The 22806-nt window shown below is 37.8% G+C and overlaps 3 protein-coding genes, 1 long non-coding RNA gene and 1 pseudogene across 4 annotated transcripts in view; 1 reads left to right on the forward strand and 4 right to left on the reverse strand.

The window, feature by feature from the left end:
• The window catches only part of LOC146454922 (bone morphogenetic protein 10-like), a 39780-nt gene extending 34870 nt beyond the window's left edge, over positions 1-4910 (reverse strand). The window contains exons 1-2 of the mRNA XM_085094941.1: positions 4614-4910; positions 3460-3746 (exon numbers count right to left, since the gene is read on the reverse strand). Coding sequence (XP_084951067.1) covers positions 3460-3746; positions 4614-4881 — 555 coding nt within the window. The 5' untranslated portion in view covers positions 4882-4910. The remainder of the gene's footprint in view (positions 1-3459; positions 3747-4613) is intronic.
• LOC146454926 (uncharacterized) overlaps positions 1-22806 on the forward strand; it is a 44891-nt gene that overhangs the window by 9179 nt on the left and 12906 nt on the right. The window lies entirely within an intron of this gene.
• Positions 583-1227, reverse strand: LOC146454928 (bone morphogenetic protein 10-like). Its single transcript, XM_085094950.1, has one exon. It carries the CDS (start codon positions 1225-1227, stop codon positions 583-585), a length of 645 nt encoding a protein of 214 aa, XP_084951076.1.
• LOC146454929 (uncharacterized) lies at positions 13366-16027 on the reverse strand. The gene is made up of 2 exons (XM_085094951.1): positions 15680-16027; positions 13366-14184 (listed from the first exon to the last, which is right to left on the reverse strand). Exons 1-2 carry the CDS (start codon positions 16025-16027, stop codon positions 13366-13368), a joined length of 1167 nt encoding a protein of 388 aa, XP_084951077.1.
• LOC146454930 (uncharacterized) lies at positions 19435-22403 on the reverse strand (annotated as a pseudogene).

Consider the following 22806-nt stretch of genomic DNA (forward strand, 5'->3'; position numbering starts at 1 on the left):
ATGGCAGCCTATCTCATGTCGTTTGTGATTGGACAGGTGCGTATAAAGTGGACTTCACGATGGAAACACAAGATGTACCTCTTTCTTATGTCTTCCTGTTACATAGGTTCGCTCTAAGGAGTTAACAGAGGTTGTTGAACAATTAAGGCAAGACTGGACCGTTCACTACTGAGATCAAAATTTGATTGAGCTTTTAGTCTTAATCTGTAGATAATAGCCTCAAATCCATTAATTAAAAAGGAATTCAATTTACCTAACTGCTATTAATTAAGCTGTGGAAGGTGCTTTGGGGCTATCGGTGAAATCCTTAGTGTCTGTTTAAATGGAACTTTTCGGCAACAAGGTCCTTTAGACAACACAACGATAAAAAAATATTTTAAGCCCTTTCGTTGGTATTTTTAAAATCGCTGTATGAGTTTCTGTTAAAATTTAGCCTCTCTTGGGTATAGGAGGGTAAACTGTTTAACTCTACCCCCTTTTCTTTGGGAAAACCTCTGTAAAAGTGGGGTTTTAAGCTGACAGACATATAACACAACGCCAGCAGTCAACTACTAGTTGTAACTACTACAGTAAACTGTAACATTAACGACAGCCACACTCTTTGGCTGAAAATTCCAGCCACTCTTTCTGTATAAGCTGCCCAGTTTCTGGGTCAGAAATAATAACCGCTAGGGAATCCAGCTTAGTAGGAACGCACAGTGGCTTCTTGGGTGGATACGAATTGCTATTCCTTTTCCACCACAATGCCCAGGTGACAGCATGGATGGTGGGTGTCAAGTGATTTTGGATTGGGAAATGGCAGTAACCATCACAGTAGTTAAGAAAACCAATGTTTGGCAGGATCACATTACTATAGAAGTCTCTCATTTTGATGGCAAATGACACCTGGTAACATATCAGGGTTGGATTCCGTGGAGACCTGTCATCACCTTTTCCAGGATGTTTTCGATTCTGTGTAATGTCGCTGCTGTTCCTGGCCTCAGTAGTATTCACTGGATTGGGATAAAATGCGTGTGGATTGACTGTCACCAACTTCCATATATCATCTTTGCTTTGTGGGTTCTTGGATTGTGTGTACAGTACCAGGAAAGGTCCATGTTCATAACCATGTTTGAAGCACCTCCAAAAATTTAACATGGAAGCTGTACCGTTGATGTTCTTATGGATATTTTCCACCTTCAACCAGGGATATGAGAACGTATCCTTAATCAGGTATTCCTTCAACATAAAATTGTAACCCTTACCCTCAAAAGGTAATCCAATAAACTCTTGGACTCTAGATTCCACGTAATGATTAGAATTCCGAATTTACAAGAGTTTCAAGTTGCTGGATAGTGAATCTATTAACAGGTATTCAAGGGAGTTATAGCGGACCACCTTTCCTGCCAATTCTAATTTTTACAACCCCAAAATGACCGTGTAAAAGGCGTACGGTTTCGTAAAAACAGTCCGATCATCGTACGAGCAAACTTTTTTCACGGGAAAGGGGGTTGTGTTGAACCTAATTTACCGAAATGAAACCTGCTGGCCGCTGGTGCACAGGGACGGAGGTTTCATGTCTTTGTAGCTTTTATCCATATGAAACTTTCATATGAATACAGTAGAGCTTTTTAGATGGAGCTTTCTTTAATGAGTATTTCTAGGCCCCTTGCCTGTTTCTATATTTAAATTGTCATATCGCAATAGCTGTTGTAAACGTTATAGGGATAGATAGACCTGCATGGGCCTCACGGGATCGTAAAATACTAAGCACCCCGTATAAAATTTTTCAAGGTCTTATGTCACAAAGCCCTTTTTCTCTCACTGCTGGTCAAACAGCAACTGGTATGAAAGTTGAACCTTAACTTCTCACCTTGCTTGCGTCCGCGATACCCCAAGCGCAGGTGTGTGGACTGTATCTGGTTTTTCTTACAAAAAATTTCCTGAGCTCGACTTATTGGCAACTCTATAACCTAACATCTACTAATTGTGTTCGACGTTAAAAGAACGCACTCCTTATTGCGTTTGGAGTCTAGATTGTATGGGACAATCAATCGATCAACGGATGAATGAATAGATTTTGGAATGTGTATCTGGCCCCGCAAATGACATCAGCACCAACTTGGCAAAAGAGAGAGAGGGAGCCTGGGATCGAGATCATCGAACGCACTCCCTAATCTTTGATTATTATTAGTCTGCGACCTATGCGTGAAATTATTTCGGTTATTATTTTTTTACTTGGAGAATACAAACTGAATTATGTCTTCATGGTTGTCATAGATGGTTTGTACAGTCTTTAAGTTGGTCAAAAATTATCAACAGACCTGGGCTTGGTTGTTCGAAAGCCGATTAACGCTAATCCACGATTACAAGTTAATCAAGGTCTTCATCACGCTCGTTAAAAATTGGTTTAAAGGCTGATGTCATGCTGAAGGTAAAGAGAAGTCTAAGTCAATATTGAAGGACAAAAATCTTTTGGAAGAATCTTCATTGATTAGGTATTAAACTCGAATCAAAGTTCACGTTAATCCAGGATTAGCTTAACCTGGCTTTGAACAACTGGGCCCTGATGCTACTGGCCCTTTTTCAATATTTTTTTCTAAATTTTTGTTTGCCAACTCAACTCTTTTTTCTCTGTGGACATTGCTTTCCTGAAGTTTTTTTTTTTTGTTAAGTTTCTGTCAACAGTGTATCTGATATTTACTTTTATCAGATCGTAGGGTGCAGGCTAAACTCAGTACCACTTTTGGGTGGATTGAAAATAATTGATAAGTTCTACGTGCTCTTTTATTAGTAAACAAGTGTTCCTTCGATCCTTTTCTTCTTTACAAAGCGTACGGTTGGTTTTTTACTCTTTATTGGTATGGCATTTGGGTAGCAGATTTTCATCATAATAATTATGTCTAATTGATATGATGAAAATTCGCTGCCCAAAATACCATACCAGTTTTCCCCAAAAAATAAAAATTAAAAAATTATGATTTCTTCATAGTTCTTCATAATAATGTGTGTGGGTGGGGGTGGGGGAGGGGGGTTGCCAGGGTGGGAGGGTGCAGCCCAGACCCCCTCCAACCCCAGCCCTAAACAGTTATGGAAACTGGTATCAAAGCTATCAACACTCTAACACAAACGTGTTTGACTTCGGTAGCTTTGAATTGCAGATTCTGACCTTCATGTGCACTATTCACTCAAAGAATTTGCAAACTTTCCCTTAAATTTCCAATGCCCAGAAATCATCTCAATTATTTTACTGCTTCAAGGAAACTATAGTAAGTCATGGCACTCTGAAGCCCTTAGATGCTGTTAAGAAAACGTACCATACTTCTTCACAGCCTCTCAACTCAAAGCTCAAGTAAAAGAGCTAATTAAAATAGCTTTGATGACTGCCTAGACCCTTCCAGAAACACTAAACATTCAGTCTGTTTCTTCCTTCTTTTGCTTGTTTATTTAAAATTTTGTAATTCTATTAAGTTAAATTACCTTAAAAGTGTAAATCTTTTCCGACAAAAGACTCCAAGCTCTCAGCGCAGGTGTCACATTTAGTCCAAACTCCACGTTGGCTCTCCGCGGCAAAGCGCGGGAATCTATCCACATGTTGTCATTTGGCGCTGAAACAGGCTGATCAGCATATACGCTGACATGAAATTTGCGGCTCACTCGCGAACGTTTAGACGTCAAAATCAATTCTGCTTCCACCACAATGTCATCTTGCAAAATTTGCCCGAAACGAAACTGCATATCCACCGTGGAGTATTTTCTTCTGGTGCCTGCAAAAGATAATAAAATATGTGACAACAATTATTTTCCTATCTCCTATGGATGCATCACAGAATATTTTTGTGAGATTAAAATATTCTATTTTTTAGTAGCCTTCCAAAATATTCCCAATTTAAGCCCTTCCCACATGTTTGGTGGAAAGAAATTGTAAATGTTTTGCCTTTTCAGAAGCAAATTTTGCTTCCATGAAAGATGCTGTCGTAGAGACAAGGTAAAGACGTGTTGGAGAACACCGACATTCATTTAAAATGGCAACGCTCCGCTTTTTCCGGCTTCAGGGCCCTATAAACATGGACTCGCCTAGGATTAAGTATGCACAAGTTTGTGTTTCCTAAATGTTTAATACCTATTCTCGACTTTCTTGTATAAATTTTCAGAAGTTTTTACTTTTGATCGTTACATGTCTTATCTGGCGTGTAAACATGGAGCATTACAAAATCAAAGAAAGGTTTGCATCCGTGTTCGCCCGAGAAAATCCGTACTTGCAATAATGTTGACGAAGAACATATTTTAAACACAAACGACTGAAGAAACACATTGGCTGGAAAACAAAATAGCAATGTGGACACATTTCCAACCGTGTAAAACAAGGAGCGAATTATGACTATTGATTTAATTTAATCCAAACGACAATTTTAGAGCATGCTAACTTTATTTACATGTAATACTCTCGGTTGAGGAAACACAGATTAAACACAGTACAGTTTCATCCCACTTTGGAAATAAAACTTTTCAGGAGTGAATTTCCTATTTATAAACACCAATTGAAAAAGTCACAACTAACAAGATAATGGCGATGGTTCTTAACGGCAATGGAACAACAACCTTATTTACTAAACGTGCGAAAGGAAACCTACCGTTCATTTCTGGCTGAAAACCACGAATTGAAGTAGCGAGAATCTTCTGGTTTCGTACTGAAACCGTAAAACTTCCATTTCTATTGCCTCGAGCTCGAGTGTGGTAAATTTTCTTCATGTAAGAGTGAAGCGGAAACCTTGCAGTCTCCTTGGAATGTTGTGAGACACTCCCTGCTCTATTCTTTGATCCATGGTCGCGGTATGCTGTTGTTGTTACTGTAACAGTCGCAGAGAGCACAGAAAAGAAGAAAATCAACTTAAACTTCATGCTCGATTATTCCTTGCACTCACATCTGTCAAACAGTTGCGAATTATGGGCGGGCGAGAACTGTCAAAGTCGATTTCCGAAACATTGGAAACTAACATTTAAAAGTAAACAACCAAACAAAGCCGTCATTCTTAATATTTTTGGAACTTGTCCAGGAAATTGTACCTTTTTTCATAAAACTATGTTGCAGATATTTCCTTAATAAGCAATCTCCTACTGATTTCCAAAAAAAAAAAACACCCTAAATGAAAACGGCGCGTGACAGACAAGCGATTTTTCTAATTATAGAGCTAGTTCTTAACGGGTCTCTGTAAAATACAGACCGGATGGCGGCGGATGGCGGATGGCGGATGGCGGACGGCGGATGATAAAATGCGGATGGAAAAATGCGGATAATAAAATGCAGATGACAAAAAAATTAAAATAATAAATAGATTGATTGATTAATTAATTAAGCACAAATTTCCCACATTTTTTCTTTATATATCGTCGGATCCGAAAAAAAGAAAGCACTTTCATCGAAGAAGAAGTACTTTTTGATCGGGATCCATACTTTTCAACTTAACATCACTACTACAGTTCTTTTTTCCCCCATCTTTATTAGTAACTAACATTTAACAAAGAAAACTACACTACTACCACTACAGTATTTGATCGACACACCACCCTACCCTAAATAGTTGTCAATTTTGCACCGAGCGTTTTTACGTGCACGGCACCTGTACGTAGAAAGGCTTGTTTAATAGCGTTAGTAATAGCTCGAGTGAATGAACCGCGCACCTGGGTTAACCGATGTCTGAGTTGCCGGAAGGCGATGCGGATTTGGGCCAGCCAACTTTTGTTTGGAAGAGGTGAGTTAAGTTAATGAATTGATTAAACTCAATCGATCTTCATCCTTTTTTTAAAGTCAGGCAATTTTTGTTAACCTTTTTTGTGTTCACTGTACATGTATGGTGAAAATGCTGGTCCAGCCCACGATGGTAGGGATTATTTATAGCTTTTGGGTTTTACAGTCAACCCAGGTCACGCGTGAACGATATTTTTGAAATTTGAACGGAGTTTTGAAATTTACATGTCATTTTAATTGAATATTTCAAGAATAACAATTGTTTCCCAAGTCTTTTGAATCTTTTTTTCAGTTAATGCGTCTTTTTCGGAACGATTTCCAGAGAAATGTCCAACATCCCATTCACACGTCGGACATTACAAAGAGAAATTCGAATGTTCATTTCATTCTTGGAAATACTTTTCACGCGTGACCTGGGTTGACTGTAATGCATGTTACAAAATTGCGATAGTAGCATTTTAGTTGTAGCTTTGACCAATGCCTTCCGGCTTCTGTCGAGGTAAATCTTATTATCATTGTTTTACACGGCCACTGAAGGCTTAGCTTACCCCTAGACCCGCACGTAGACAGTATATCGTAAGCAAAATAACTTACTTGATTTGCCGGTTAGTTCATTTTTAAACTACATCAAATCTTAACTAATCAAACATTGATTTGTGTTATGAGCTAAAGGTTCTTGTATTGCTTGAAACGCGAGCGAGATATTTCCGTTAAATCGATTTTAACCAGCGTAAAAACAGCTTTCAGATGTACCCTCGCCTCAAGTCAAGCAAAGCGCTTAGAAAAATTTGTTCCGGCTATTTCCTAGTGCAACTTCATAACATATAACAAACGGTCAAGCCATAGCGTTAAGCCCGCCGCACACGTGAGGAAAGAGCTGAGCAAAATGCCTCGCGAGGCAGATAGCTCAGCCGTTTCCTCTCGTGTGCGGGGAAGTTTTGGTGAGAATTTTGCCTCGCGAGGCGAAATCTCAAATATCAAACATGTTGGATATTTGAGATTTCGCCTCGCGAGGCGAAATTCTCACCAAAACGTCACCGCACACGAGAGGAAACGGCTGAGCTATCTGCCTCGCGAGGCATGTTGCTCAGCTCTTTCCTCACGTGTGCGGCGGGCTTAAGTCTTTCGGCATGAATCAGTACTTAATTTTCACGTGATTTTTACATAATTTTCTAAAAGAAATTTGGCGTAAGAAATTGTTTATTTATTTATTTATTTATTTATTTATTTATTTATTATTTTAATATTTTTGTCATCCGCATTTTTCCATCCGCATTTTATTATCCGCATTTTGTCATCCGCATTTTATCATCCGCCGTCCGCCATCCGCTATCCGCCATCCGCCATCCGCCATCCGCCATCCGCCGCCATCCGGTCTGCGTTTTACAGAGACCCGTTCTTAACTCAATTCATTTCGTTAAGTTTTTAATATCTCCGACCATATGTTTCTATTTCGATGGGTTACAAGGGCTGTAAATAAATATATTTTTAATCACGCATACACTTTTCAGAAAGCAATTTTGATATCAAAGGTGAAACGATTGTTTTTGAGAAAAACGTAAGCGCTTTTGTCCGACCCTCTAAAACGTCCGTGACTATAAAAGCTGTTTACACAAAGGTTCACCGCAGAAAAGCCAAATTTTACCTTTTTCGTTGTTGTAGTGTTACTCCTTGAATATTTCCGCCGACGAGACATTCCTCATTTTTTGCTAGGTAGGAAAGTACAAGGAATCGATCATGTCATGAACTTTAAGTTTATTTTCTTTTTTTTTTTCTTAGTTATGAATAAGACCAAAGCAAGGTATCCTCCTCAAGGGGTGGGGGGAGGGGGGAAGTGGGGGTAGAGAATCCCATATGAAAAGTGACGGCGGTGATCGTCTGAAATTTTGAAAGGAATCCCTAAAAAAAGGACCAGAAATGTTTTATAGGCGTGGTCTCAACATTTTTTTACCCTATAAGAGGAACCAAATCAATTGACTGACATTAACTTCCTCTCATATTTTTACTTCAATACCCCCAAAAAGGTACCACCATGCCTTTGACGAAGGTAATTTTAGATTTAAGCACCCTAAGAAGAACCAAACTACCAATTTTAACCGCTAAGAGGTGGGATGATCTCCCCGCGACCATGGATCAAAGAATAGAACAGGGAGTGCGTGCAGTGCACCGATGCCGGGCCGGAAAAAACTGACTGTCACTTACTTTCATTTTGTTATCTTTCGCAGGCACCACAAGGAAATACTCCACGATTGATATGCAGTTTCGTTTCGGACAAATTTTGAAAGATGACATTGTGGTGGAAGCAGAATTGATTTTGACGAATAAATCTTCGGGAGTGATCCGCATATTTCATGCCGGCGTTTATGTCGATTAGCCTGTTTTGGTGCCAAAATGTAGATAGATTCCCGCGCTTTTCCGTAGAGGGCCAACGAGGAGTTTGGACTAAATGTGACACATGCGCGCAGAGCCTGGGATGTTTTGTCAGAAAAAAACTTACACGTTAAAGGTAAATTAATATAATGGAATTACAAAATTTTAAATAAACAAGGAATAGAAGGAAGAAACAGAGCAAACGTTTAGTATACCTTTAAAGCGTCTAAACTCAAAATGAAACGCTGGCCACTTCCTGTATAAGTAAGATACCGTATTTGTTCAATCAACCGCCCACCTTCGAATAAGGGCCCACCCTGAAAGCCCCAAAACTTAGTAATCGCCCATCCCACCCCCTCCCAACAACAACAACAACAACAAAAAACATTTCTGTACTAGCCAAGCGTGAAGTATAAGTTACGTCAGTTGTGTTCTTATCACGGTTTTCGACGCCATTTTGACGAGTAGTCAAACAGGCTTGAAATAACAGTGTTTGTAAAGAAATCCGATGTCAAATAATTTTCATAAAACATCGCTTCTGAAAAATTCATGAATTGCAATTTTTTGGCACTAGGAAAAGGATTTTAAGGAGGCTCGAGGCAGTTTTTTTGGACTTAGGGTGGAATTTTTGAAATTACAATCTAGCAAACAAGATAAACTTCGATCTCCTTCATACTATATCATCATTTCAACATATGATCAAAGTTAATTTTCTCATCGGTTTCCAAGCAACGGCTATTACCATAGCAACGGAAGTGCATAGCCTCTCATTTTAAACATTGTCGATTATCTCGAAATCTAGTCAGACACTTTATGACGAAACTTTAGGGATTTAAACTACTCAATCTAGAAAACTTGTAGGCGGAATTAGAAAAAAATCTGTAAGAGCGTTTGCAAGTAAATAATGAATCAATTTTTACGGGGTGATTTTGTTTATTCCAGTATTTTTCACCAATATCTCTGGCAAAATAAAACTTGACACTTTGTAATTTCTGTTAAAAGGTCATTGCTTCTAGCAAAACATTCTAAATATATATTGAGCTTCATGGGTGTCTCCGATTTTAAGATATTTATGTTTGAAAACAGTTAAAATAAAGCGCAGATTAATGAAAAAGTTCCTACTTTGCATAAATCGAGATATCTTTAAAATACCCCTGCAGATTTTTCTGTTAAATTACAAGCGGTTAGAGTAAAAATTCTTTTCGATATCTACGCAAGTTTTAGGCTCAAGAACCGAAACCGGTGTTAGATAAGAAGGTTGAATCTTGGTCAAGTTTCAGTCATTATTCGCTTTCTCCGAACAAGAGTTTTATTTTGTTTGTCCCGGTCTATTCCACTGCTATTCACGTGCTGTGAATATTTATGATTACGTGAAGTCGTGCAAAATGTAAAATTTACATAAATATATGCTCCTGCTTCTCAAGTCTTCCATTGTAAATTTTACCTTTTGCACGACTTCACGTTATGATAAATATTCAAAGCACGTGAATAGCAGTGAAATAGACCGGGACAAACAAAATAAAATTCTTGTTCGGAGAAAGCAAATAACGACTGAAACTTGACCAAGATTCAGCCTTCTTATCTAACACCAATTTCGATTCCTGAGCCTAAAACTTGCGTAGATATCGAAAAGAATTATTACTTTAACCGCTTGTAATTTAACAGAAAAATATGTAGGGGCATTTTAAAGATATCTCGATTTATGCAAAGTAGGAACTTTTTCATTCATCTGCGCTTTATTTTCACTGTTTTTAAAGTATCTTAAAATCGGAGACACTCATGAAGCTCAATATACATTTAGAATGTTTTGCTATCAGGAAAGACCCTTTGACAGAAAAGACAAAGTGTCAAGTTTTATTTTGCCAGAGATATTGGTGAAAAATGCTGAAATAAACAAAATCACCCCGTAAAAAATGATTCATTATTTACTTGCAAACGCTCGTACAGATTTTTTTCTAATTCCGCCTACAAGTTGTCTAGATTGAGTAGTTTAAATCCCTAAAGTTTCGTCATGAAGTGTCTGACTAGATTTCGAGATAATCGACAATGTTTAAAATGAGAGGCTATGCGCTTCCGTTGCTATGGTAATAGCTGTTGCTTGGAAACCAATGAGAAAATTAACTTTGATCATATGTTGAAATGATGATGTAGTATGAAGGAGATCGAAGTTTATCTTGTATGCGAGATTGTAATTTCAAAAATTCTACCCTAAGTCCAAAAAAACTGCCTCGAGCCTCCTTAAGGACAAAATTGGAGGGATGTAAAGCGTCCAGTCGTGTTTTGAACTTTCCATACATTTGTCTGTATAGCGAACCAGCCGGGAGCTGCTACTAAAAATAGTTCGCGTGAAAAAATACAGGGAAATGTATGGAAAGTTCTTTCCATACATTTGTCTGTATAGCGAACCAGCCGTGAGCTGCTACTAAAAATAGTTCGCGGGAAAAAATACAGGGAAATGTATGGAAAGTTCAAAACACGACTGGACGCTTTCTGTCGCAGCTACATCCTTCCAATTTTGTTCTTAAAATCCTTTTCCTAGTGCTAAAAGTTTCCAATTCATGAATTTTTCAGAAGCGATGTTTTATGAAAATTATTTGACATCGGATTTCCATACAAACACTGTTTATATTTCAAGCCTGTTTCCATATACCCGTCAAAATGGCGTCGAAAACCGTGATAAGGCCTCTTGGTTTAAGCTACGGTAGTCAATGAACTTATAAATTAATTGTTTATGGCTTGTTCATTTTAGCTTTTGTACTTTGTTTTCTCTTGTTGAAACGAAATAAACTTGTTATCACTTGTTTTGCTATCCCCTAAAAATGTCCCCGCTTGTTAAAAATGTTTTAAAAACAACAAGTGCTCGCCCTCATGGGCCCCAAATTAAATAAGCGCACAGGGCAGTTAATCGAATAAATACGGTATTAATTTACAGGGACAGACAAAATCTGGATAATGATAATCTAGGTTTGTGTTCACGGACTCAAAATAAAATGGAACTATTCAACTTGAGGTTTTAAAGTTTGAAAAACCAGGCTTGCGTGGACCAAACGACGGGTGGGTTAGGTCTTTGTCGAAGACGTAATCATCCGATATAAGGCATTTATTTAACAATCTATAAGCAGCTCTTGAGAAGACCATTGTACGTTACGTGGCACAGTATTGAAATTTCCTTGTTTATAACTTGTAAAAAGTGAAAACTCGTGCCAGCTGTTACACTGTGAAACCTCAATCGTGGTAAATGCATGTTTACTTTAATAAGTGTGATCGAAAACGAGCAGTGAAGACTATTGCAGAACTTTATTTTGTGATTTTTGAATTGTAGCATATTTTGTGAGTGACTAAATGTTTGAAACATGAAATGTTGTTGTTTACAACTGGACAGCAAATAGAGAAAACGGCGGTATGAGTGGGAAGGGATAAATCCATGGTTTTATCACCGCATTGTACGGGATGGTAGGTTACAAATATAGTCAGCTATCGCCTTGCGGACACCCCGCTATCACGGACACCCTGATAATACAGACAGCAGCTAAATCCCCGGAAAAAAATAAATTACAGGCGTTTGACTGAAATACATCTCACCTAATCTCGCGTGTGCTGGAGTTTTCTTTTGTTTGTGTTGAGAACGCTTGCGCGTGCATAGAAATGAAGAAATCGAAGTATTTGGTGTCCCCTTTTCCTGAAGTCTTACAGCTCCATCTAGACAAGGCGATTATAGAATTTGCACGGAAACTCTCTTGCCTGGAGAAGGTGTCTAGGCCCAGCCCGCTTCTCTCTCATGTGACGGAGCCTTCCTTTGCGGTTTCGCACTGGAAATTAAGGATGGGTACTTATGGTTGAGTGCCGATTCAGCCGTCTCAACCAAAACAAGCAATTTTTCGGACCGGTTTCGACTTTCTTTCCGAGTCATTCGCAGTCAAACATAATTAATATTAGTTTCTGTGCACTAGTAGGGTTATTGTTAACAAAACTGAACCATTATTTTAACGAATCCACTGATTCAAATATGTTTTTTGGCCATTCAAAGTAACACTTAAAAAAGTGAGAAAACGTACAAAGCGCGGAACTAAAACCAAGCATTGTCAATACTCATTTTCATCATTATCGTGTCTATTTCCGCCATTGCATTCGACAAAAACATAGTAACATGAAAATAGAAATTTGCAGTGGCTCAACATGCTAATACAAATTAGCAAAAAAGGTTATTAATATTATTATTATTATTATTATTATTATTATTATTATTATTATTATTATTATTATTATTATTATTATTATTATTATAAGATATATAATATCTGACTTAGGGACGCAAAGAGGATTTCTACTTGATGGAGTGGACCCGCCTAAGAAGGTGGGCTGTAGAAAGAAGAGTTATTTTCTGGAGTTCATGAATGTTGATGTTGCCAGGGATTTTGTTGGTGTAGTTTTCCATGTCATTTTGATGGTGCCACGGGTTCCCAAAATCACCGGGACTGTTGTTGTTTTGAGCGCCCACATTCGCTCAACCTCGATTTCTTCTTATTGTTGTTGTTGTTGTTGTTGTTGTTGTTATTATTATTATTATTATTATTATTATTATTATTATTATTATTATTTTTAATTACTATTATGATTACTACAGCACTGATTGCTGCTTAGCTGGTTTGCGCAGGAAACCTAGCTTGTAAAAGAAGGAATAGTTAAGTCTTCAAGCCTCCTGCATTTTTGGCTACAAGTAACAAAGAGTGTTAAGACTAATTAGTCTTAACACTAAATACAATAATACAATACAGTCAATACAATTTATTTTGCTCAATGCATCACAGCCGGATACATGTAGATACACAAACAACAGTAACTAACTTGGATAATAATTAAGATTAAATACAATATTATGTTGTCAAATGTAAGAGCCTCGAGGCTAAATAAACCGGTTTCCCTTTGTAAGATCTTGTGCAGCAAACTATATACCTCAAACAAGCAGACAAATTTGCCAGTTTAAACTGTTTACAATTTCTTGGATATTACATTCCTCGCAGTTTCTGATCAGATCGTCGCCTAATACTAATTACCAAGCTTTTCTGTTCAGCTGGGCATGCTTATTGAATGGATACTCAGACACCTGGTTCTTCCTTGGTATTCCGCATTCTAAATTCTATTTAAACGGCTCTATTCGGAATCTAACATGTGTTCAACAAATGGTAGCATTTTGCGCTTATTGCCTCTAACCAGTGGTAAGTTTCTCACTTAGCCTGTTAACAGACAGAAACTAAATATCCTCTTCTTTATTCTTCTCCAATCCACCACTGCGTTGTGGAATCAGCGCTTGCTGAACATCTATGTACATGATTAACTGTTTCGTACCATCCGAAGTTATCGTCGCCCCGTAGTAACTTCAGAGAGCCTGCGTGGGGACTGTTAAACTGACAACCTATCTGAGATCCGTAATGGGAGTCAACGTGTGCGTGCCAATAATCTTTTTGAGAAAAGTGGGCCGTGCAATTATGGCAATTATAGCCTCTGATATTGATGTATTCGTACCTTTTGCATCCGCTGAAATCCAAACTCATGACGTCGATATCACTCAGTTTGGCTCTTAAGTAATCAGTGTAATTAAGTCCATCAGTGTTAAAGTTACATGTGGCGCGCACATGCGTGGAGTGGCTAGCAATGAAGTTTATCCGGGACTGCGATAAGCGAAACTTATTCCAGGTAAAGGAATTCTGATCGACAGGGTAGTCTTTATAAAATGGCTTGTTTGCAAACTCGTGGTTGTTAGCCAAGCTGAAAGACTCGATCAGAGTCCAAATGAATCCGTTTTCAGACGTGCAATCGCAAAAGACTTCATACAATGACTTGCTAGTTGAATCAAACAAAAGATGCCGACCAGACTGGCTCCCTCTGTACTTTTCAAGTTGATCCTTACAAGATGTAAGTCTACGTTTCTTACAAAGCTTACCATAGTATTCCGCGGTACAAGTGCAGTTGAACTTGTGTTTGGCGTGGTTGCATAACTCAGTGCACGTGCCTCCATGGGCGCACGGACTCTGGTTACAGCATTGGTTACTGCATGTTTGATCTGAGCATGCGTTGTTCACTGAAATCTTAAAGATAAGACGGAACACATTTTAATAAGTTTCTGTGGGATAATTAAGGTAGCAACAAGTAGCTATTGGAATAATGGTCAAGTAAATCAATCAAAGTAGGAATCGAAAAATTTTATTAACAGGAAAAGCATAAGCGTTTTGTTCTTTTTTTATAGAAAAAAAGTTCGAAAGAGATAGTATTTTTGTTAGGCTTTTGTATGGATAGTATATTTTATAAATTTCGCCGTTCCAATTAGGGTATATACACTAGAAACGACAGAGAAGTGACTCAAGAACAACGTACACAAATAAACATGGCCGTCTTAAATTTGAGTCTTCTAAACTAACGCAACTGACACAGACATCTGGCATCTGTCACTCGGCTGTTAAGGCGCTTAAGTGCTTTGCAATTCAATTATTTCCAATCGTTTGCTTTTTTTTTTCTCTAAAACTATTAATTTTCCAGAACAAAATTAAAACACCACTAAAATGCTTGAATGATGCTTAATATTTGGCTTGACTAATTGCTAGCATAATGTAAAAAAGCCAAGTTAAAAAAAAAAACGGACCTTAAGCTTAGGGTTGTCTTTCATTTGTTTGAGTGACGTCCTTCCAACTTCAAATATGCGTAGGTTGCAGGTGTGAGTATTCACACCAGATGAAATTAGCGAATTTTGTTATTCAACTCAATGTTCACGAGACAACTAGCCCGTCTATGGAGCGCCAAAGGCATGGTTAGTGGGAGAAGTTTACTTTAAAACTTTAATAATATATTTACTAACGAAACACTGTTGTCAAGTGATGGCGAAGCTAAGGCGATATTCCAGCCGTCTTTTACGATTGCTTGTTTGTTTCTTTTCTTTTCTGTTGTTTTTTTTTTTTTTTTGTACCTATGACTTTTCTTCCGCCGTTTTTCTTAAATTCATCTTTCATTTGAAGGCACTTTTTAACATCTTTGCAAGCGCTAGTGCTGTATAATTAACAATTGTGATATTGCTTTTGAAATGGGCAGAAGTTTTAACTTAGATTCATCAGAATCGGTAACAAAAGCGTGAAAATTAATGATCCTTCAATATTTTGGTGTAATAAAAAAAATCCTCCCATTATTCAACTGAGGATTTAAGCCCTGGGCTTTTTAGACGAACTTTTTGTGTAGTTTAGCTAGTTAAAACTTTGCATAAGCACACAAATAGTGTATACTTCGTAGTAATTACTGATTATGAGTTAATCTAGTTAATTCTTGAATTTCTCGTCTCTATGCCCTGTAATAGTAAAATCTCTTTTCGTTACTTTCTATTTTGAAAATGTATACTAATACTGATCTGCAACAACTGCTTGTTTGTTCACTTGCACATGCATACAATTTGAATAAGAATCTCGTTTTCTAGTAGCCATATGTTGTCGTTGCCGTTGCCGTCGTCGCTGCTTAAGCTCCAGTACTTACAACTGGACAACACATCCGTTGACTTTTCATTCATAGAAACGTCGGCGCCATGATCTAACTATCCCTTACCCGGTTCACAAACTCATTATCCATATCAAAATAAGTGTATTCATCTTCACTGATGAAGTCATCTGGAGCCGAACTCCTGTCTTCATCCAGTAACTCACAGCGATTGTTCCACATTTGATATGCTTGGCACCTGCATCTCTCATCAAAGCATCTCACATGACAGTCAAACGTTTTCTTGACGGTGAAGTTCTTAAAGCTGTGACCCAGTATGGCACGATGTTTTATTCCTGTTTGGCCAAAAGTACCGCTACTCTGCTCACATTTCCCCTGACAATCTGCAGTGCCTAACTTCAGAGCGTTGAAAATGAGTAGCAATAGAACGAGAAGAACACCCTTTGATAATTCCATGGTATAGCTTTGGATTCATCAGTCGTTAAGGCACATAAAATGATCGTTACCGTGATAAGTCAAAATTAATTTTGACATTTTCCTTGTATGATGCAAAATATTAATTACAATACAGAAGATTTATGTTTCTTGGAGGCAAGGCCTTTAAAGTTTTATTAACATAAACTTCACCTGCCGTTGAACAAACTATGGGTGCATGAATTTCGAAGCGAAATGTCGGAAGATGAGATCCGATCGCAAAAGATGACCAACAAACTGAAAAACCACTTTTAAAGCTTGGAAAAATCTTTATTAACTATAAAGCGTCTTTGAAAAATTATTTGAATTAGCACTCTAAATTTGATAAAAAAAAAAAAAAAAAAAAAAGGTTTGCCGTCATATTTTAATTAGATAACAACTTAGCTGTTTATTTAATTTCTTTTTTCTGTTTCCAGGCCGAGTAGGAAACTGAGTTTAGCAAAAAATTCATAATCACTGTGAAGGATTTTATTTTTATAAGTGCCACGTTATTTTTCACCCTACCACAAACGTTAAACAAATAAATAAGTGGAGAACTGCCAGCAACACCCAACCAGAATATTTACTCAGGGTGTCAAGTGGTTTTAGAGTCATATTTTATAGTAAGGTAAAGTCGCACAAGAGCCAAAGTGGCCCACACGGCCGGAGCTTAGCCCGATTTCTGTAGCATGAAGCATCTAGGAGTATTTCTACTTCCCCCTAAATGGGATGCTAGTCCATCGCAGGGTTATCCCTAGCAGTATGTCGCCGAAACCCATTTATACACCTGGGCGAAGAGAGACAATGTGGAGCAAAGGAGACAACACAGCAATGAAGAGACCAACCTGGCCTCGAACCAACGACCCTCAGATCCTCCGACCGTCCGATCGAAAGTCCGACGCGCTAACCACTACACCACCGCGCCTCCACTCATATTTTATAGGTGTACGACATTTCTTTTCCAAAATAAACGACAATTTTAAGGAAAATTCTGAAAAGATAGGACACAAAAAAGTTACATTCCTTTCCACTCCTTGTCACAAATAGACAGCTTTGGCATCTCATGGTGCCAGGTGACTGTTCTAAATATTATATCTAACTAATGTGAAATTAAGATTAGAGATAGTAATTTATTTAAACACTTTTGGCAGTCCCTAGGCTGAATTACGGATAATTTACAAATTGGGCAACGCAGAAAATGGTAAAAAGACTAAAACCTCACATTCTATACTCAGAACATTGGAACCACAAAAGATAGATACAAACAATCGCTAGTGTACAGCCTTGCAAAAAAAAGAAAAATACATGGAATTTTTGTGTTGTTTTTTGTTAGCCATCACTTTACTTTTAATAACATTGGCCGGAAAAAGTCTCTACAATCTAACAATTTTTCCTTTACTTATTATTTTTGGGGGAAATGCCCTTCCCTCTCGTGCAAACTTTTGTCAAGAAGCTCATGTTTACGACTCTCCACACTTCTTTTCTTTTCTCTGACTTTAGCCAATTCATTGGTACGTTTCTCGCTTAATCTTGAGGTAGTTTCTATCATTAGTTCTGCACTGATATCTGCCTTGTCGTTCAGCAGTTCCCAACACAAGAGAGTTTGTTTCTGATTCTAACTTCTTGCCTTCCTAAAAAGTTTTTTTTTTGGCAGAAGAGAAGTATTTTTCCCTTCAGAGCATACATTCCCTGCTTTCGTTTTGCACCTTCTGCTTTCTCCTCTTCTTTAATTTGCCTTTCTTTCCCATTCTCCTTCTTCCCTGAGCTTTCTTTGATAAACAAAATACTAGCTGAGTCTATAAACTAAAAACCATATTTTGTCATTTCTTGAATATTTCGTTTTTTAAGTGTTGGAGTTGGTAAAACAAACCGTCGTCATTTACTTTTACAACCTTTTATCTACAACTTTTTGTCTAGCTAGCTAGCTAGCTACTACCAGACGGTCTGTAATACCAGCGCATGTAACAAACAGGAACTTGTGCTGCACAAAGAGTTCTAGCTCATTTATTACCTTTCATCAAGGGCACAGTGGGTAAATGGACTTATTTCGTATTATAGCATTGTATACTGATAATTATATTATATTCTGATTAGAGTGTTTACTCTAGAAACGACAAAGAAGTGAATTAAGAACAACATACAAGCTCCGTATATGTATCAAAACATAAAGTATATCCATCTTCATTGATGAAGTCATCTGGAGCCGAACTCCTGTCTTCATCCAGTGACACACAGCGATTGTTCTACATTTGATATGCTTGGCACCTGCATCTCTCATCGAGGCATTTCACATGACAATCAAACGTTTTCTTCACAGTGAAGTTCTTAAAGCTGTGACCCAATATGGCACGATGTTTCATTCCTGTTTGGCCAAAACTACCACGACTCTGCTCACATTTCCCTTGACAATCTGCAGTGCCTAACTTTAGAGCGTGCAAAATGAGTAGCAATAGATAATGTTTTAATTAGCTTGGCTGGACAAAGTTTCTTCAATCTGACAAAATTTTTCCATTACTTGTTATTTGGGGGGAAATGTCCCTGCCCTCTCATGCAAACTTTGGTCAAGAAGCTTACGTTTACGACTCTCCGCATTTCTTCGCTTTTTTCTGACGGATCAGCCAATTCATTGTTAAGTTTCTCACTTAGTCTTGTGCTAATTTCTATCACTAGCTAGTCTGTAATGATGTCTGCGTTGTTCTTCTTATTGGTGGAATCCTTAAGCTTTTCATTTCCATGCTTCAGCAGTTCCCCAATACAAGAAAGTTTGCCTCTTATGCTAACGTCTTGCTCACATAAAGAGGACTCTTTTGCTAGAAGAGAAACGTTTATGTTTGGCTTAAGAGCATCCTACGGGTCACGGGTCAACACTAATTTCAATATTGACAATATGAGTGCAATCCACTAGCATTTTCTGTGAATTTTGGTTATCATTCATTTTGCTTGGACTAATTATAACATTTGATTACTGAAGTACATGTAAGTAAGACTTTTAAGGACATTAAGAAAAGATAAGAAAAAGAAAAAAGCATTTAAATTCATGCTGATGCGCTGAAATGTCAACCCCTCCCTTTAAGTTTTTAACTGCAATGGTGTCTAATAAACGGTCATTAATATTCTGTTCAGCTACGCATGCTTATTGGAATAATTTCCTAAAACCAAGAGATGATAACATAAAACAGGCGTTCAGATACCTGATTCTTCCTTGGTATGTGCACATTCTACATTCTGTTTAATAGGCTCTATCTGAAATATTTAAAATGGTCAAAAAAATGACCACCGCATATTGCTTCTAACCAGTCGTATTACTCTCACTTCGTCTATTGATATACATAAACTGAATATCCACTTCACGTCACTTCTTGCTTACAGTGTAATCCTCATTTGCCGCGCTGCTGTGTGCAGCTAACTTTTTACTGTTCTCCGATCCACCACTGCCTTGTAGAATTAGCGCTTGCTGAACATCTATGTACGTGATTAATTGATTCGTACCATCCAAAGTTATCTTCGCCACCTTTCATCTTGACAGCGCCAGCGAAGGGACAGCTAAACTGACAACCTCTCTGAGATCCGTGATAGGAGTCAACGTGTGCGTGCCAGTTATCTCTTTGAACAAAGTGGGCCGTGCAATTATGGCAATTATAGCCCCTGATATTGATGTATTCATACCTTTTACAATTGTCGAAGTTCAAACTCATGACGTTAGAATCACTCAGTTTGGCTCTTAAGTAATCAGTGTAATTAAGTCCATCAGTGTTAAAGTTACATGTGGCGCGCACATGCGTGGAGTGGCTAGCAATGAAGTTCATCCATGACCACGATAAGCGAAACTTATTCCAGGTAAAGGAATTCTGATTGACAGGGTAGTCTTCATAAAATGGCTTGTTTGCAAACTCGTGGTTGTTAGCCAAGCTGAAAGACTCGATCAGAGTCCAAATGAATCCGTTTTCAGACGTGTAATCGCAAAAGACTTCATACAATGACTTGTTTGCTGGATCAAAAAAAAAGATACAGACCAGACTGGCTCCCTCTGTCATTTTCAAGTTGATCCTTACAAGATGTAGGTCTACGTTTCTTACAAAGCTTACCATAGTATTCCGTGGTACAAGTGCAATTGTACTTGTGTTTGGCGTGGTCGCATAGCTCAGTGCACGTGCCTCCATTGGCGCACGGACTCTGGTTACAGCATTGGTTACTGCATGTTTGATCTGAGCATGCGTTGTTCACTGAAATCTATAGGATAAGACGAACACATCTTAATAAGTTTCTGTGGAATAATAAAGGTAGCAGCAAGTAACTATTGGAATAATGGTCAAGTAAATGAATTGAACGAGGAATCGAAGAAATATATTAACAAGAAAAGCCTGAGCGTTTTGTTCTTTATTTATCGATAAAAGTTCCAAACAGATATTGTTTTTGTTAGGCTTTTGTACATTATGGTTTTGGTTCCCTACTGACATGTTACAACTTATTGTTTTCCGGTCAAATGCTCGGTAAATAACCCAAAAGTCACTAAAATGCTCGGATAATATACTGAAGTTTCGCCTTTTTAATTAGGGTGTTTACTCTAGAAACGACAAAGAAGTGAATTAAGATCAACATACACAAGCAAATATGGCCGCCTTTAATTCGACTTTTCAAACCTAACGCAACTGACATCTGGCATCCGTCACTCGGCTGTTAAGGCTGGAGTGCTTGGCGGTTCGATAACTTCAACTCGATTTGAAGTTTAGTTTTCATTTTGCTCTTGTTTTCTCTAAAGCAATTAATGTTCCAGAACAAAAACACCCCTAAAATGCTCGAATGATGCTCAATATTTGGCTTCACTAACTGCTAGCATAATGTTAAAAAGCCAAGTTAAAAAAAAAAAAAATTGCACAACCCCAAGATTTAGTTCTTGGGTTCTCTTATATTTGTTTGAGTGGCGTCCTTCCAACTTCAACTTTGCGTAGGTTGCAGGTGTGAGTATTCGCACCAGATGGAATTAACAAATTTTGTTTTCAACTCAATGTTCACGAGACATCTAGCCTGTTTATGGAGCGCAAAAGACATGTTAGTGGGAGAAGTTTACTCTGAAACTTTATTAATATTTTTATTAACGAACCACTGTTGTCAAGTGATGGTAAAGTTAAAGCAATATTGCAGCCGTCTTTTACGATTGTTTTTCTCTTTTTAATTTCTCTTCCGTTTGACAGCTCTTTTGAACATCTTTGCAAACTCTAGTGCTGAATAATTAACCATGTGATATTGCCACTGAAATGGGCATAAGTTTTCACTTAAATTAATCAGAATTGGTAACAAAAGCTGGGAAATTAATGCCCCTCCAATATTTATGTATAATAAAATGAAACCTCCCATTATTCAACTTAGGATTTAAGCCCTGGGCTTTTAAGACGAACTTTTTGTGAAGTTTGGCTAGATAAATTTTGCATTAGCACACTAAAAGTGTACACTGCTAATTACTGATTATGAAATATTTCTCGTTCAGTTCTAGTTAATTCTTGAATTTCTCGTCTCTATGCCCTGAAATGGTAAAATCTCTTTTCATTAATATTTTTTTTTAGAAGATACAGCCTAAATCTTTTTATTTGTCACAACCACCGCTTGCTTGTTCTCTTACACATGCGTACAGTTTGAATAATAATTTCGTTTTCTATCAGCCATGTTAGGGAGCGTAGGCAACAACGACGGCAACGGTAACGAAAACGTTTATTTCATTTTTGCTACTTCGCGATTATTTCAACTCGCTCAACTTTCACAAAAATGCCGAACTATCCAGGAATCAAATTGGAAGGAGTGGCGTACAAGTTAAGAAAGAAAATGAAAAATTCACCGTCGTACGTTCATGTTCTTCACAAAACCCTAAATATGGTCATTTCACGCTGTTGTTTTGCAGAGGACGGCAAAGAAATGTACCAAAATGTAAAACGCATGTGCAGAGCGATTGTTTTTGCTTATTCAACCGACCGCGTTGTCGTTGCCGTTACCGTCGTCGCGTGCTTAAGCTCCCAAGTACTTACAACTGTACAAAACATCCGTTGATTTATCTATCCCTTACCCGGTTCATAAACTCATTATCCATATCAAAATAAGTGTATCCATCTTCACTGATGAAGTCATCTGGAGCCGAACTCCTATCTTCATCCAGTAACTCACAGCGATTGTTCCACATTTGATATGCTTTGCACCTGCATCTCTCATCGAAGCATCTCACATGACAGTCAAACGTTTTCTTCACAGTGAAGTTTTTGAAGCTGTGACCCAGTATGGCACGATGTTTCATTCCTGTCTGGCGAAAGCTACCACTACTCTGCTCACATTTCCCTTGACAGTCTGCAGTGCTTAACTTTAGGGCGTGCAAAATGACTAGCAATAGAACGAGAAGAACGCCCTTTGATAATTCCATGGTATAGCTTTAGATTCATCAGTCGTTGAGGTACATAAAATGATCGTTACCGTGGTAAGTCAAAATATATTCTGAAATTTTTCATTGTATGATGCATAATATTAATTACAATACAGAAGATATATGTTTCTTGGGGCAAGGCTTTTAAAATCTTATTAACATAAATTTCACCTGCCGTTAAACAAACCACGGGGTTCATGAAATTCGAAGAGAAATTTCGGAAAAGGAGAATCGACCGCAAAAGATGGCAAAAAATCACTGAAAAAAACACTTTGAAAGCTTTGAAAAAACCATCAAACGTAACAATGAATGTTCAGTAGCAAGAAGCATATTTTTCAAATCGATATACCTTTATTAACTATAAAGCGTCTTTGAACAA

Source organism: Pavona decussata, unplaced genomic scaffold (genome assembly GCF_977016875.1).
Source record: "Pavona decussata unplaced genomic scaffold, jaPavDecu1.1 SCAFFOLD_297, whole genome shotgun sequence".
NCBI lineage: Eukaryota > Metazoa > Cnidaria > Anthozoa > Scleractinia > Agariciidae > Pavona > Pavona decussata.

Coding starts and splice junctions, on each gene's coding strand:
- LOC146454928 (XM_085094950.1), bottom strand. CDS start 1,227: ATGTTGAAGGAATACCTGATTAAGGATACGTTCTCATATCCCTGGTTG.
- LOC146454929 (XM_085094951.1), bottom strand. CDS start 16,027: ATGGAATTATCAAAGGGTGTTCTTCTCGTTCTATTGCTACTCATTTTC. Junction 14,185..15,679: donor ATAATGAGTTTGTGAACCGG/GTAAGGGATAGT, acceptor CTTATCTTTAAG/ATTTCAGTGAACAACGCATG.